The 16,633-nt window shown below is 45.3% G+C and overlaps 1 protein-coding gene across 4 annotated transcripts in view; it reads left to right on the forward strand.

Annotated features, from left to right (window-relative positions):
* WDR17 (WD repeat domain 17) overlaps nt 1-16,633 on the forward strand; it is a 1,003,384-nt gene that overhangs the window by 461,630 nt on the left and 525,121 nt on the right. For all 4 annotated transcript variants that reach the window (XR_014978161.1, XM_085641859.1, XM_085641857.1 and 1 more), the window contains one exon: nt 5,053-5,135. Coding sequence is in view for 3 of the 4 variants with exons in the window: in XM_085641859.1 (XP_085497985.1) it covers nt 5,053-5,135 (83 nt within the window). In the remaining variant the exon portion in view is untranslated. The remainder of the gene's footprint in view (nt 1-5,052; nt 5,136-16,633) is intronic.

Here is a 16,633-nt window from a genome sequence, read left to right on the forward strand (position 1 = left end):
GGGGCTGCAGCACTGGTTGTACCACCCCAGGGCTCCCTCACCAAGGCTATGCACTCGGCCATTGCAGGGTTTGTGTCTTAGTGCAGGAAATCTGAAGAGCCCACATGGCACACAGCCCTCTGTGCCATGCCACTCATACACTGCATAAGATATAGGTTAGTCACCCTTACTACAGGCCTTAAGCCCTAAGGCAGGATGCACTATATCCTATGTGTTGGCATATCAGCATGAGCAAATATGACCCTCCAATGTCCAGGCCATGCTGTGATGTTGTAAGTGAACATGGAAGCCAGAAAGAGTACATGGGCTTGGATACTTGTCAACATGAGTTTTCCAGCTCCATGATGGCTTCACTATAAGATGTTGGGTACTAAACTTCATGTTTTAATAAATCCTCACTGATGCTAGAGTTGATTTCATTAATAAATTCACGCAGGAGACCCTTTTAGAGGGTTCCCTTGAAACCGAACCAAACACTAGTGGGGTCTCCGGCCAGATTCTTTCAGCCTGCCATCACCAGACATGTTTCTGACCTCGTGGAGTGAGATCCAGCACTCTCAGAGGACAGAAACAATACCTGCTCTAGGCGGGGGTGTTGCACACCTCCTCCAGGACAGGATACCTTCCTGGGTGGGAAGCTTAGAAGGCCATTCCACATTTGAAATCCAACCCAGTAACCTCCAGATAGTGTGGGAGGCCAAGTCCCCTTTCCTGCTCCACTCATGGTGGGAGGAAAGGCAGGAAAATTAGTTAGATGAGGAAGAGGGTCTATCCTCAGCCTGCACAACCCCTAGGTGGAGCAGGCGAGTTGAACCCCTCTCAACTGAAATTCCACCATCTTGAGATGGTGAGAAGACCTCCAATCAGGGCTAGGGTAGTGCCTCCTCCTACAGAAAGTGTTCACTAGAGGGTGTAGACACCCTAAAGGTAAGTTACCCATTGGCTACTACTTGTCTCCCCTTGCAACGCCCTCAAATTCAGTATTTAGGTGTCTCCCCGAGACCTGAACATCAAGTTCATCAACCAAAGTAGACCAGGATAAAGAAGACCAGCTGCACGTGTACAGAAGCCTAACTTCAGAAAAGGCGCCAAACACTGCCAGCTGCAAGAAGGACTCAACAATCGCTGCTGCTGTGTCGTCCTGAAAGGACTCCAAGACCCTATAGCACCTCCAGCCTTCAAGAAATCACCAAGAAGCTCCCATGGAGTGAAGGTATCACTCCCCTGCACACCGCAGACCCTGATCGCATGAAGTCCGGTTTGTCGACTTGCTGCTCCCTGATGACCTTGATGCACCACCGAAGCAAGAAGAGGTGCAACAGCTTTGGGTAGTCAGATCTGCATCCCCACCAAGTTTAGATGCACCAGGACCTACTGGACCCACAGCCTACCAATACCCAGGATACCAGACCCCCAACGGTAAAGCCCAAGAAGAAGAGTCCACACTGGACTCCCAAAGCACCAGAAGAAAGCACCCATCAAGGGACATCTAAACACCCAAGAGCCACTTCCTAGGTGGCTTAAAAGTCCAGAAATCATCTCTCCAATTTGCCTGCTTCTAACCGCTAGGATCTTGAAGATCCACAACGCCAGGGTGAACTGTTCACTCTGTACCCGGCCCAACCAGCTTCAGCACTGACCAACCAGCTCTGCTGCCGTGGTCCCTATGCCCTTGTGACCTCCTCTCTTCAAGCGGACCCACGGTCTAACCTGTAAGTCTACCTGTTCAGTGCATTTTCAAGTTGCCCCCTTCGTCTTTGCGCACTAGTTTCCAAAACCCTCAGCAATCTGCTCCCGCCTGATCAGGATGCTCCCCAACTTCTCCCCAACCTGGTCCCAACATCGACCTAAAATAAGAATGGGAACTTCGTGAAAGCAATGCCTGATTTTATATGCATATTTCTCCCCATTGTTCCCTATGTATTACCTTTGGGGTTCTGGTGTCCTGGGTATAGGTTTCCTGTGGTGCATAATTGCATACAAAAGTGATATATTTTCCAAACTTTGAAAAATCGTAACTCCGAAAGTAGTTACCTTAGAACTGCGTTCTGGGTCTTAAAAAAGACATACTTTTTTTTTTATATATTGGTCTTGGATTTATTCTTGAGTGAGTGTCTCATTTATTGCCTCTGTAAGTACAACACATGCTTAGCACTACCCTCGATAAACCTAACTGCTTTCCCACACTACCACAGAAAGAGCATTAGAATTCTCTGCTTTTACCTCTGTGTTCCACTTGGGGATTCTCTGGACTCTCTGCATGGTGTACTTCTTTTTAGCACGCTATATACAGAGCCAGCTTCCTACAGTTATGCAGCCAATCAGTCTCCTAGGACCGGATCAGTCTTTAATATTTTGAAACTTTCTTTGAGAAACTGTCAAAATCCTAGATGCTTTTACATTGAAATTTGTAATGAATAATGGTGCATCATTGCTTTGGGGACCAAGCTTGTAACATTCTTCTCTTTCAGGATATCAGTTTGTTGGAACTTAGATACCTTATTGACTGCTCCATCTAAAATATTTTTTGGGTACTGTCTCTCTGTAAACTGTCTCAGCATATCATGTTTAGCTTTCTCATAGTCACTATCCAATGTACAGTTTGTCCTAGCTCTTAGGAGCTCCTAATTAGGGGTTGTTCTATTTAAGGTTCCTGAAGCTTCTACTCCTTCAGTATACCATTAACAAGATTCCTGCTTTGGATACACTTTAGTCAGTACTCCCCTGTCTGTAATTGTGAAGGTAAAATTCAAGGGGCCCGATTCACAGAACTAACTTAAGACAAAATCCTAAACTTACTACTTTTGGTATTCACAGAAGTTAGGATTTTGTCTTAAGTTTGACTTAAGACAAACTTAAGACAGACTTAAGACAGACTTAAGACAGACTTAAGTTAGGATTTTGTCTTAAGTTTGTCTTAAGTCTGTCTTAAGTCTGTCTTAAGTCTGTCTTAAGTTTGTCTTAAGTTTGTCTTAAGTCTGTCTTAAGTCTGTCTTAAGTTTGTCTTAAGTCAAATTTAAGACAAAATCCTAACTTCTGTGAATACCAAAAGTAGTAAGTTCAGGATTTTGTATTAAGTTAGTTCTGTGAATCGGCCCCAAGTATTCTACCTCTTTGTTTTTCAGTGGCTCCACAGATGCTCTAGCTTTTTTCTCCATCCCCTTCCATATAAGGAAATGGTTGTCATAGTAATGGTACCAAATCACCACTTAGTCTGTCTATTAGCACATATTGTCTACCCATGCCACCTGCTCATCCTACCAGGGAGATTTGCGTAACTCGAGGCGAAGCAAGTGCCCAGTGCAGTCCCATGTGTTTGTCTATAATACATCAAATCAAATGTAAAGATGTTCTCTGTTAGACAGAATTCCAAATGCTGTGTAGCATCAGGGTGTGCTCATAGTATACAAGAGATCTTGTCTATCAAACATATTTGCATGCTGAGGACCCTTTGTTGTGCCTGATGCTGGTGTAAAGACTACTGATGTTAAAGAATACTGATGTTAAGTGTAATGATGTAGAAGTAGTAATCGTTGTTCCAGTTTATATATTCTATTTTTTTTTTGTCCTTTGTGTCCTTCACATTGGACTTCAGGAATTCAACATGCTGAAGAGGTTGTGGTATATATATACTCTATATTCTCTAAAAGGCTATTTTTAGATTAAACTATTGAGCTCCTTGGGGTGCCACAAGACTTTTATGAACCCTCAGGTAAGGGGTAGAAAGTAGGAACTTGGGTAGAATCACATTTTAGAAACATTACCTCCTTGTATTCAAGCATTCATTTGTCCTACAACTCAGTGAGAAAGTAAAGATATTTTATAATTACTTTTACATAAGTAGTCTTGTCAATTAACGTAGAAAATCCCTGATCCGGTAGCTGTGTTAAGGCTTCAGCCTTGTAGTCTTTGCTGTCCATCACCACCATGTCCCGATATTGTCCAAAGTGTTAAAGTTATTCTAGGGTCTTTCTTCAGTTTATTCAATGCCTCCCTTTGTTAGTTATATTAGGTTTCATTGTCTTCTTCTTGGTCCTCAAACATTTCAGTTCTTTTGACGCTACCGAACATAACTTGTCAACGGTCTCATGATTACTTGGTGGGCTATATTATGATTTTATGCTTAGCCCACATTCCCCACTCTTTTGTTTGTAGCCACTTTTTTCTAACATCTATTTCTAGTTCTCCTGTGAGCGGTGTTGGGAGATCATTGAGTAAGATGCTTATAGTGTAGCCACCCCATTGTGCTGTAGAGACTTTCAGTTTTCTAAAAAGGTCCCAAGTTAAATGTTGAACATTGTGATGCTTTTAATCTGGTCTGTTGGATACACGTCCGAAGGCATGGAAGAGTTTAAAAGGAAAAGTGATAAGTGCGCAGGTATAGCGCAATGGGACCACCTATCGGCGTGCAGGAGCAAATTGCTAGAAAAAGATCCAGATCCAGTCTGATACATGTGACCAGAACTCTGCTGTTAGAATAGGCACCAGGAAGTGTGTTAACTAAGGTATGAAACTTGTTAAACTTTCTGAAATACCATGTGTGTGACTTTTCCTACATGAATTTATGTCACCACATTTTTGTGATAGTAACTGGACACATTATTTCTCTGCTATGATTCAATATTAACACATTTCTAAAACAGTATGGTGGTCACACTACAGAACTCAAAATCAAATGGCTCATTAAGTGGCAACAGTTCAGTTGCTCCACACATATCACTATTTTCAGGTACTCTAAAAAGGGTGACCATGTATTCAGAAAGACTGCTGCATAACATTATTGGGCATTTTCCAGTTATTTCAAGCATTGTGGCAAACAGTGATGAATATATTTTAGTTTTTTTTAATAACTAGAGATTCGGTAGGTATAATGAAGAGGTATGAGCATGGAGACTACGTTAAGAAGGGAATGTAAATTTGTCCTGCTGCACAGTTTCTTTTTTTGTAATTTGATTTCACATTTTTCTGTTCTTCATGTACCTCTTTTTCTCTTCAAATATCCAAAATAAGAAGAATGTCTAACTTTTAGTGCACATTTTCCATATCTTAAAGCACGGCAAGAATGGGATATTCTGCATTGCATGGAGCCACAAGGATTCTAAAAGAATAGCTACATGCAGTGGTGATGGATTCTGGTAAGTAGTGTATTGTATAACATGTCATATAAGACATTTCGAAGCTTGTTACTCACAGGTTTCTCTAACAACAGTATGAAGTCCTCCTAATGTAAGTGAAAAACAAATCCTTTCATTTTAAATTGTGCTCATATGGGTGACAATCCACATAGTTTCATGAATGTATAGAGATATATCTTTATATCAGGCATAAGGCAGAAATGAATGTTTTAAAGAGCTTACACAATCAATACATTTCACAGATAGGAAGGCAGTTGGTCAGCCCCACTTGTTTTAATGTAAACATTGAATATTATTCCCATTTTTAATCAGTCTTCATTACAGCCTGTGGGTTGGTTACAGCTAATTGGCTCATTAAAGGCATGAGTTCAAATACGAAAGGTGACTGTTTCTAACCTTGCATCACTCAATAAACTGTGGTGGTTCTAGGTTTGTCCTATAGCCTGACTTTCACTGATAGCTCATGCCAGCAGTAATTAGGCTCTGGTGACTTAAGCTGGTTGAGAACAGGGGAGCTGTGAAAGAGAGCCTGTCAACACATCCCCTGCTGCTGGCACACAGACTGTCCACACACAGTTTCACTGGAAAAACATGACAGGCCCCCGGTGCAGAATGGGATCAGACGTGTCCTCTGCTGCCATATTCTTGTCCCACATATTATCCACACCGAGTGAGAGGAAGCTGCCTCTGCCACATACTTCTCCTAAGATACATCTGAATCGACTTTGTGAAAGGTGCCGGAGAGCAAGATCAGATAGGCATTCCCAAGATCATCAGCATCTGGAATCAGGAGAGAGAAGAGCTATGTTGAGCACTAGTCTAAGACTAAGTGTATGCATTCCTGACATGTATTGTGGGTCTCCATGGCCTTAGAGATCCATCTCCTGCCATAAAAGTTTTAATTGTTAGTCATAATGTGAGCATCTGTTGGTGTCCCCTCCACTTTTGGCCAGACTACTGATGCACTTTGACTTGATGTGCCCTGGATCCCTGCCAATCAGGTTCCCATGGCCTGTGTTTTTCCCCAAAACTAGCCCAATCGGCATCTCTGGCCACAGATAAATGGTACCAAAGGTACCCAGGGCACTGTAACCAGGGAAGACCCCAAAGGGCTGCAGGACTTATTGTGCCACCCTTAGAGGCCCTGTACCTTTACATACACACACTGTCTTTGCAGGCTGCGTGTTTTGGTGCAGAATAAAGTGAAGAGTCGACATGGCACACATCCCTGTGTGCCATGCCTACAATACACTGCCCTGGCGTAGATCAGTCACCCCTCTAGCTGGGTGCCCTATACCAGTGGTGAGAGTGCATGAGCCCTGTACCCCTACAGTGTCTAAGTACATTCTTAGACATTTTAAGTGCAGTGTTGCCATTAAGACTATATGGTGCTGGGAGCTTGTCATTACGAACTCCACAGCACCATAATGGCTACACTAAAAACTGAGCACTCAGCATATTAAACCCACACTGATGCCAGTGTGGGATTTAATGAAAAATGCACACAGAGGGCATGTTAGAGATGCCCCCTGAAAAACGACCAGCCTCTGGTGGGTTCCTTGACTGGTACACACCAGCCTGCCACCACAAGACATGTTTCTGGACCCCTCGGGTGGGAGCCTTCGCTCCCTGAGCCCAGAAACAAAGCCTTTCCTGACCGGAGGTGTTCCCCCAGGGCCAGGAAGAGCCATCTGTGGCAGGGGAGCTTCAAAGGCCTGGCAGCCTTTGTAATGCGACTCCCAGCCTCTCCTGCTATCGGGAGCAGGCCCCCTTCCTGGCTCCCCTCCTTTTCGTGAGGAAGAGAGGTGGGGAAAATCTAGCCAGCCCAGAAGGTGTGCCCTCCTCTGCCAACTCCACCCCTCAGGTGGGGGAGTCGAGGTGAAGCCCAATCTTCAGTGTCCACCATCTTGCAGATGGCAGGCACTCCCCAATCAGGATTAGGGATTGTGCTCACTCCCGACGTGGGGTGAGCACACCCAGGGTGTAGTCACCCTAAGGTCAGTAGCCCATTGGCTACTGACCACGAGACTCCTAAAGCACCCCCTAAATACAGTATTTAGGCGGCAGCTCTGAACCAAGAAGGCAGATTTCCTCAACCTAAGAAGAAAAAGGACAAAATAAGACGCCCAGCAGAGGAGACTGCAGTGAACAGCTGACTTGGCCCCAGCCCGACTGGCCCCACTGCAGTTTCCAGAGATTCTGCCCCAAAAATTGTCTTGTCCTGCAGCCAGCAACCTCCAGAACCCCTGGGAGGACTGACTGCCTCCACCAAAGACTGTATCTCCTGTGAACAGCAGCTCTGTTCAGAAGAAACACCAAAGAAAGACTCCGAGCCTGCTGAGGAAAAAGAAACTTGATGCCTGGAACCACTATTGCATCCGTTGCCTACGGCTGAGTTTGAGTGGCCCACCAGTCGCAGCGAGGTCCCCAGCACTCCAGAGTCCGAGTCCACTGTGGGTTGACCCATCCAGGACTGCCTGATGTCGCCTGCAGCCTCTGCACCGAGACCTCCCACCAACCACGAGTGGCCCGGTAAAGTGAAATTCGGCCTCAAAAGACACGCCTGCCTCCATCCGCCCTGGAGAAAAGAACCCGAGGTGCACCTATGTGCCCGAGCCCTCCAACTTACCTGCCCAGTTGTTGGCTCCTCCCAGAAGTTTTCCTGGACCGAGCCTGCAGCGGAAAATCAAAAACAAAAATCCCCATTAAAAACAACAGGGCACCCGACGCCAAAACAGCACCCTGCTCCCAGCCGCCCCTGCGGGTGCACTTTGTGTGCTAAACCGGATCCCCCTTTACCCTGAGCCTAACTCCAGGAGCTTGGCTCGTACAACCTTGTGGCCTGCTCGTCAGCAGCCACCAACCAGAGACCCCCACCCCCTATTGGATAACATTGGGCCTCAGCACTCTACACCCGGCCGCCCTAGTGCCGCTGAGGGTGTAACAAGAGTGCATTCCTGACCCTGGGGTACACCTGAGTCTACCCCCAGAACCTCAAATCCCACTACCAAATACTTACCTTAAAACTGCTAACACTATATTCCTCCGTACGATAACATTCACTGTTTTTCATGGAAGTGTTTTTAAGTGTGGAGTTTGAAAACCTAAAGAAACTCTTTAAAATTGCACTATTTAACAAAAACGATTTACCTTACCTGTTTACAGGAAATGTCCCAGAGTAGTATCCAGGTATACTACTCTGAGTAAGAAAAGTAATCTAAAAAGTAACTTACCTGGTATTTTACTGAAAATCCCATTCAAGTCTATGTTCTGTATTTACAAAGTATTGCATTTCTCTGCAACCATTCTGTAAGTCAAAACAAAGTGCATATACAATTACAATTCAAACTGTTTACAAACTCCATTACTTCTGTAAAGTATGTATTGCTTACATGTGCCAGGTTTGCTTGGTTATAGAAAATAAAATAACTAAAAGAATATTTGTATGCAAAAACAATTGGTCTGAAGTTCAGTCTTTGAGTGTGTGAGTTCATTTGCTGACTGAGTGTCTACAACAAATGCTTAACACTGCCCTCTGATACTGCCTTACTGCTCGACCACACTACCACAAATCGAGAGTGAGGTGCTATCTAACTTTACCTCTGCCTACTTTTGGGGTTCCACTGGACTCTGTGCACACTATACCTCATTTTGGTATAGTATATACAGAGCCAGCTTCGTACATCCATTTTCATGTACTTCAAGTTACTTCCAAATAAAGTTGAGAAAGGTGGGTTTAAACAATTCTATACATTGAGGAACAGAGGCCCGGTGTAACTTACTCTCATGGTGTGAAGCCTCCATCCCAAGCTGTGTAAACATTTCTAACAACAATTCCCATTCATGCATCGATGTACTTCCCATTCACCCACCCACTCTTGCAGCAACCCGTGCACTGACTCACTTATTTATCCATTTGTGCACTCATCTATTTATTTAACCATCTATCCATGAAGTCAAACACCAATGTATGCCTCCATCCATCCATACACTGGTAATCCACCCATCCACACACCCATTTACTCACTAATCCCCCCATGCACTAATTTTACACCCCACTTCTATTTTCCTATTGTCATACTCCAAGACTCATCCTTCCATTCAACTTTATACAAACTCACCAGTCAGTAAAGAGCCACTTTCACTTGACACAAAAAAGCTGAAGTTAGACAGAGAAGTGATGGTTTTCTGTTGCTGCTATTGCTTGTTCTACCATATTGTCAAAGTCTAATAAGATCATGTACTTTTGAGGTAAATTTGAAGGACGGACTTGTATCTCAGATCACCTTATTGTCTACTAAAGTGACTCACAGTCAAGCACTTTATTTATCATTTGTTTGTAGTTCACATATGTACAACACATTTTTCTGTGCTGTGTTTTAAGCCAACCCCCGCGGCTACGTATAAGTTCCAATCCATTTAACTGATATTTAGTCTGTTAGGTAACGTACAAATAAAATAATTTGTGCCAAAATCTCAGATCAAAAATCAATGGAATTCTGTTTTAAAAGTTTTGAATTCACCATCATTAGATTTCAAATTGGATATTGTATAATCAATGCTATAAAATCTTGTAGCTTTTTTAACAGAAACGTTCAATTTTATTAAGGATACATAGGAGAGGACTATACCTATATTTTTATTTCCAATTCCAGCACTTCAAACAGAAATGAGAAATCAAATATTTTCAAACTACATTTCCCATTACCCTGTAAATGATGCTATAAACCATCAAAGAAAACACCAATTATATAGATTGTTCATTGTTAAGTAGTCCATAATAAGTCATCGCATCATCTCTTTTGCGTGTGACAAACCATTAGCTCAACATTTTCACATATACTGTCATTCTTGCCTTTGATTTGACAGAAATTTAAAAAAGCATCAGTTAGAATATACTACAGTGAGAAAAACTGAAATTATCTTTAAGTATTAATCAACAGTTCCAATTCCTCAGAACGGTGGGCTACGTATTTCTAGTGCACCAAAAACAACGTTGAAATACTCAAACCATATGGAAGTCATCTTCATCATATGGAGAGGAAGAAGAAAAGCTGTTGCCAGGTAGATATAATCCTTGACTCCATCTCTGTATTATATTTCACACCTGTGTCAGGGCCAGAGGTGAGTATTATGCTTGTTTAAAGCTTTCCACTCTAAGAAAGGAACCCCCTTCTCCAACTTTAGGTAAAGTGGTTTGAAAGTGGGCTCGGTGGACCACTCCACTGCACTCGTGATAGCCTCTTCTCTAGGAGACATTTTTGGACACCATTGCATCGCTTAGTGAGAAGCCTCCCCCTCCCAAAAAATAGGAAGGGCCCGATTCATAAGGGTAAAGTTAGACCAAAAGTCTAACTGAAACCAAAAGTCTAACTTTACTACTTTTGAGTATTCACAAAGGTAAATTAGTTCTAGTAACATTACTACTAGTAATTTTACTAGTAGTAACTTTACTAGCAGAAATGTTACTAGTAATAAGTTTACTGGAGACATGAGGAGTAATCGGACTGCTGACTGGCTGGAGCTTCTGGCCCACCACCAAAGCAGGCATTACATGTGCTGAGGAGAAGAAGGCCCACTGCTCCAAGCTATTAGGAGGCTTGGCGGAGTCCCTGGCACTAGAAGATGAAGCGACCCACTCTAGGACCACAGATGACGAGGAGTTTCCGATCTGAGCCGGGGGACGCCTCAGGTGTGAGGCCCCCACTGGATAATTGCAAGTTGATTGAGAGACAATCTAAATCACTCTGTACAGGCTCAATGAAAGTGATCCAGTAGCATTCCTGTCTGATATATAGAGCATCAATGAGAAGTGCCATGAAGAGCACAAAATGGGTGTTCAGACCAGGAGTGTTTTGGTTAACAAGGAGCTTAGTGAGTGTTATTTCAAGGGTACTCTTCATTACATCATATGGAATTGTGGGATAGGTGGTGAGATAGGGTGGGGCCCTGAGGCATGGGCCCTGGCCCCATCTGTAGCTGTGTTGAACTCTGGTGAACTCACCTGGGAATCTTGTCACTACCACACATCTCTGGACGCAGTGTGTGCTCTGGGCCCCCCCTCACTAGACGAAGCAGATTGCACTTACTTGTTGGCACCATATTTCCTACTTTGGCCCATTCTGTTGGCCATTTGTTTGCTGTGTTGGCCACCCTGCACTGAGCTTGGGCATAGCCAAGCCATCCAGTCTACTTGTGCAGGGTAAGATAGACAAGTTTTCCAGGCACTCTTCCACTATTGACAAACAGGAGTGCTGTGATGTGGGCGCCTCTGGGATTGGTGCTCCACCAGCCTCGACAGCCTCCATACTGCAAGCCATTCAGGACTCGAGAATCTCCTTTAAAGGAAAGATCGGTGAGTTGAGCTTCAACCTATCTTTGTTCAGCCAGGCTATCTGAATGTGATTGATGGGGGGCTGACTATCTGCAGTAGAAGACTCTACTCGCACACTTCAGACTACTGTGCATGCTCTCCAGTATAGGGTTAGCCATGTGTAGGACAGGACCTAGGATTCATAGGGCAGGTCCAAAAGGTACAACATATGGATTGAAGGATTCCCAAAGACGGTGGAGGGGCCCACCCAAAACACTTCATCGCCGAGTGGCTGAAATAGTGTCTCCCCGATGGAGGAACTGTCATCCTGTTTCATTTTCAAAAGGGAACATAGATTGCTAATGGCTGGTCTGCCACCATGGCCCCCTGAGACCAATGATTGCTAGGCTCCTGAACTAGGTGGACTGAAATATAATCCTACCTGATGCACACAAAATAAGTAAGCACCTCTGTGGCTCAACCCTCATCACTGCTGTACACTGCTCATTTTTGGCTGTGAAGGAGAAGCTGGGGGCAATGCAAAACCAGTTCATGCTACAGCTCCCAGCATGCCTCAAAGTTGATTATAAAGACAAATCTCTGTTCTTCAGTATACCCAAGAGCACCTAGTCCTGTGTGGAGGAACGTCTTGAGTTTGGCCACAGCCAAATTTCCATTTCAGACTCACCAATGATGGGAAAGGAAGTCTGTATATGGTGGCAATTTCCACATATACAAGGAGAAATAGAAGGACACGTTGGTCTTCTCATAGGCCTAAACACCCCTGGCCCATGTCATTGGGGAGGCCTCCCAGGGGCCACAACAGAAGAGACTTGAGTGGCAACAGTTCCCCTTGACTTTCCTCATACTGTCATTCTTACCAGCTGCTGTAGCTCACAAACTTTTCACACCAACAGGTGGTTCTCACCTTCGGCACAGTTGGTACCACCCACTTACCTCTATTGGGTCTTTTGTGTTATATTTTGCAGTTAGGGCAAAGATGCTTTATGGGCAGAAGTGTAGGGTGGGGAGAGGGATGGAAATTCAGTTCCTGCATATTATGGGATTTGGTTATTGTTACTCTTTTTACTCTATTTGTTGGTCCTCCTTTTATAAATGAGAGTGCCAGGGTGGTGGGAGCCTATCTGTAAGGTATTGCATGATCTATATCCGCCCTAGATGACCCCAGACTCAGCCTGTGGACCCCCAAATGGCTACAGTATACTATCCTGGAATGTCAACGGCATCAATGATAAATTCAGAAGGGGAGCGGTTATCTTGTATGTTAAAAGACTTCAACCTGCTGTCCTGATGTTTCACAAGACCCACATAGTGGGAACAAAATGCTCCTTCTTGGACAGGCATGGTTACTTTAGAGTGTACCACTTTGGATACACCCAAGGTTCCCAAGGTATGGCTATCAACTTAAGGTTAACCTCCCCCTTTTTGTGCATAAAGTATCCATGGATCGCGTGGGTCGCTGTGTCATGGTTTCTGGACCCCTAGAGCGTCATACATGGATGGTACTCAGTGTGTATGCTCCCCTCAGTTACTAGACCCCACGCTGGAGGCTGTTTCACAGTTTTTAGCTAATTCCACCCAAGGTCTGACTCACATTGGTGGAGCTTTCTACACTTTAATGTATACTGACTAGGACACAGATATCTGTTCGGTGACCACCAGACTATCGTGCCCTTACACATGGGCTAGGGCACTGGGGCTTGTCAATGTTTGGCGGCTACACTACCGTGGTGACAGGCAATAATCTTATTACTCACCCTTACATAGCACCTCCTCCCGTATTGACTTATTTACTACTTCTTTACTCCCTCCAAAGATATTGGTATTATCATTCACACACACATACGCCTGAGGGGGCTCGCAGACCATTCCCCTATGATGCTGATGGTCAGTAGATTAGCGAGTGGGAAGAAGGGCCATGTGCGTTGAATGCTTTATTGTTGCTGGGCGATTCCTTCGGCAGCTTTCTCCACGACACTTTCATAGAGTATTGTGATTTCAGTGGGGGCTCAGTCTCCTTCCCACCATGCTTTCGGAAGCCTTTAATACAGTTGTCAGAGTGGGGGCACCATCATATATATGTGGCAAAACTAGAGAGCAAGATGCAGAGCTCTTGTGCCTTGAGCATGCAGGCATGATGAAGTTCAACAAGATGATTTGATTGCAGCTCGATCAGGCCCGAATAGCTTTTAAGCAGAAACTCATAGACTGGGCCCGGCTAGGCTGGCTTCACTCTTATGGGATGGTGTATGAGATGGGTGATAAGGCAGGGAAACTACTCTATTGGCCTGCAAATGCGGATAGTGCTGGTAGGTGTGTTTCTGGCCTGTAGACTTCTATCTGAGAAACGGTCTAAGCAGCAATATCCATAGTAGCCGAATCTGCCTCTTACTAAAATGCTCTGTGTGCTTGATGCCCGTCTCCCTCCCCGGAAAGGGTTAACCCTATCATAAGCGACCTTTGTGTTCGAACCCTTCCACTGGAGAAGAGGGTTTAACTAGACCTCCCTCTCCCCTCAATGGTGATACAAGAAGCTATAACATAGATGCCCTCGGGTAAAATCCCTGGCTCCAATTGATTTCTCTCGGAGTTTTTCAAGAGACACTCCTTCCCCCTCACCTACAGACATTACATGACTTTGCTTTTGACAAGTAATCGCTCCCCTATGACTTAAGAGGGGCAACCACAACAGTTATCCTGAAACCTGGCAAACCCCCGGGGAGATTGTATCCTACTGTCCTATATCTTTAATAAATATAAAATATAAAATCCTTGCCAAAATTATTGACACTTGCCTGGCTAAGGTGGTGCACTCTCTGGTCTATGCACACCAAAATGATTTTATACCAGGCAGGAACACCAGATACTATCTATGTCATTTGCATGTGTCCCTAGCCGTGCAAACAAAATATTCAAAGATAGCTCTCTTCCATTAGTGGATATTGGGGATGCTTTTGAAACAATTCTCTAGCCTTTTCTCTTGCCAGTCTCTGAAAGATGTGATTTAGCCCTCAGTTCCTCCGTTGGAATGAAACCTTATACAGTAGTTTGGGGGCCTAGGTTAGGGTCAGCAGGCTATTGTCCCCTTCTTTCTCTATAAAGAGAGGAACTGGTCAGGATTGCCTACTTTCTCTGCTGCTTTTCGCCCTGATGATGGAACAACTCACAGAGCTAATAAGGGTGGATGCATGGATGCCTGGTGTAAGTGGAAGGGGACACTAAGATAGAATCTCCCTTTACACAGACAACATTCTCCTCTACCTTCAGCAAACCCACACCACTGTTTCTTGGCTCATGGAGCATCTGCACATTTATGCCTCAGGACTCAGGGTGAATTGGAGGAAATCTAACATGGTCCTGATACGAGGGGACATGCGGACATCGGACTCAGAGTGGCATGTAACAGCTTCCAATATCATAGCATGACAGTTGCCCTTTCCCAACAGCGATATTGAGAATTCAACATATTACCACAGTTATCGAAAGTAAAGAATGATTTCAAGGCATGATAGTCCTACAACACTACCGCTTCATACTTTCTCCTAAGTTTTGTTTAGTTTTGCCGACTCAAATCAATATGTTGCTTTGGGTGGGTAAAACTCCCCATCTTCTTTGAGAAGTATCGCCTAACACCCTATCAATCAATCAGAGAATTGTAAGCACGCTACTCACCCGTGAGGGTCTCAAGGCACTGAGGGGGGGGGTCCGCAGATCTGTTTAGCCAAAGAGCCAGGTCTTGAGAGTCTTCCTGAAGGTGTTCAGGGAGGGGGCGCGTCTGATGTCTGCCGGTAGCTCGTTCCAGGTCTTGCTGCAATGTGAGAGAAGGATCTTCCACCTGCTCTGGCTCTGTGGATGCGTGGGGTTTCGGCTAGTGCGAGGTTGGAAGATCGGAGGTTTCTTTTGGGTACGTGGAAGTTGATTCTGTCATTGAGGTATTTGGGTCTGTTGTTGTGTAGGCATTTGTAGGCGTGAGTGAGGATTTTTAAAGTGAGTCTTTTCTACACGGGGAGCCAGTGGAGACTTCGTAGGTGTTGACTTATGTGTTCGTGTTGGGGGATGCCGAGGACGAGTCTGGCAGCAGTGTTCTGTATTGTCTGAAGTTTGCAGAGTAGGGACTTGTTGATGCCGGCGTAGAGTGCGTTTCCATAGTCCAGTCTGCTGGTGATGAGTGTATGGGTGACTGTCTTCCTTGAAGGGGGGATCCACTTGAAGATCTTGCAGAGGATGCGGAGGGTGTTGAAGCAGCTGGAGGTGCTGGCGTGAATCTGTCAGTTCATGGTGAGTGATGAGTCAAGTACGGCGCCAAGGTTCTTGGCGTGGTCTGAGGGGGTAGATCGGCCACTCGGTGCTGTCCCATGCAGAAGGGGTGGTACCGAGGACGAGGACGTCTGTCTTCTCGGCTTTGAGCTTCAGGCAGCTGTTGGTCATCCAGACTGTGACATCTTGCATTCCTTTTTGGAAGTTGAGTTTGGCAGTGGTGGGGTCTTTGGTGAGGGGGAGGATGAGCTGGGTGTCATCGGCGTTGGATACGATGTTGAGGATGTGTTGTCGGACGATGACTGCAAGGGGGGCCATGTAGATGTTGAAGAGGGTGGGGCTCAGGGATGAACCCTGTGGGACTCCGCAGGTGATTTTCGTGGGGTTCGAGGAAGGGTTGGAGTCTGATCCTTTCGCTTCTTCCGGTGAGGAATGATCGGATCCAGTCCAGGGCTGTTCCTTGTATGCCTGCATTGTGTAGTCTGGCGACTAGTGTGGTGGGATACGGTGTTGAAAGCCGCTGATAGGTTGAGTAGGATGAGGGCTGCAGAGTGGCCTTGGTCCAGGAGGGTGCGGATGTCATCTGTGGCGGCGAGTAGGGCGGTCTCTGTGCTGTGGAACGGGTCGAGGACGGCGTTCTCTTCAATGAATCGTGTAAGTTTCCTGTTGACTGTTTTCTCTGCAACTTTGGCCGCGAAGGGGAGGAGCGAGATGGGCGGATAGTTCTTGAGGTCGGTGGGGTCAGCTTTGGGCTTCTTGAGCAGAGGTCTGACTTCTGCGTGCGTCCAGTCATCTGGGAAGGTGCCTGTTTTGAAGGTGGTGTTGATGGTGCGTTGTAGTTCGGGTGATGGCAGCTGTGGTAGATGTGAGGGGGCAGGGGTCGGTGGTGGTCCCCGAGTGGATGCTT

Source organism: Triturus cristatus, chromosome 2_2, assembly GCF_964204655.1.
Source record: "Triturus cristatus chromosome 2_2, aTriCri1.1, whole genome shotgun sequence".
Lineage (NCBI taxonomy): Eukaryota > Metazoa > Chordata > Amphibia > Caudata > Salamandridae > Triturus > Triturus cristatus.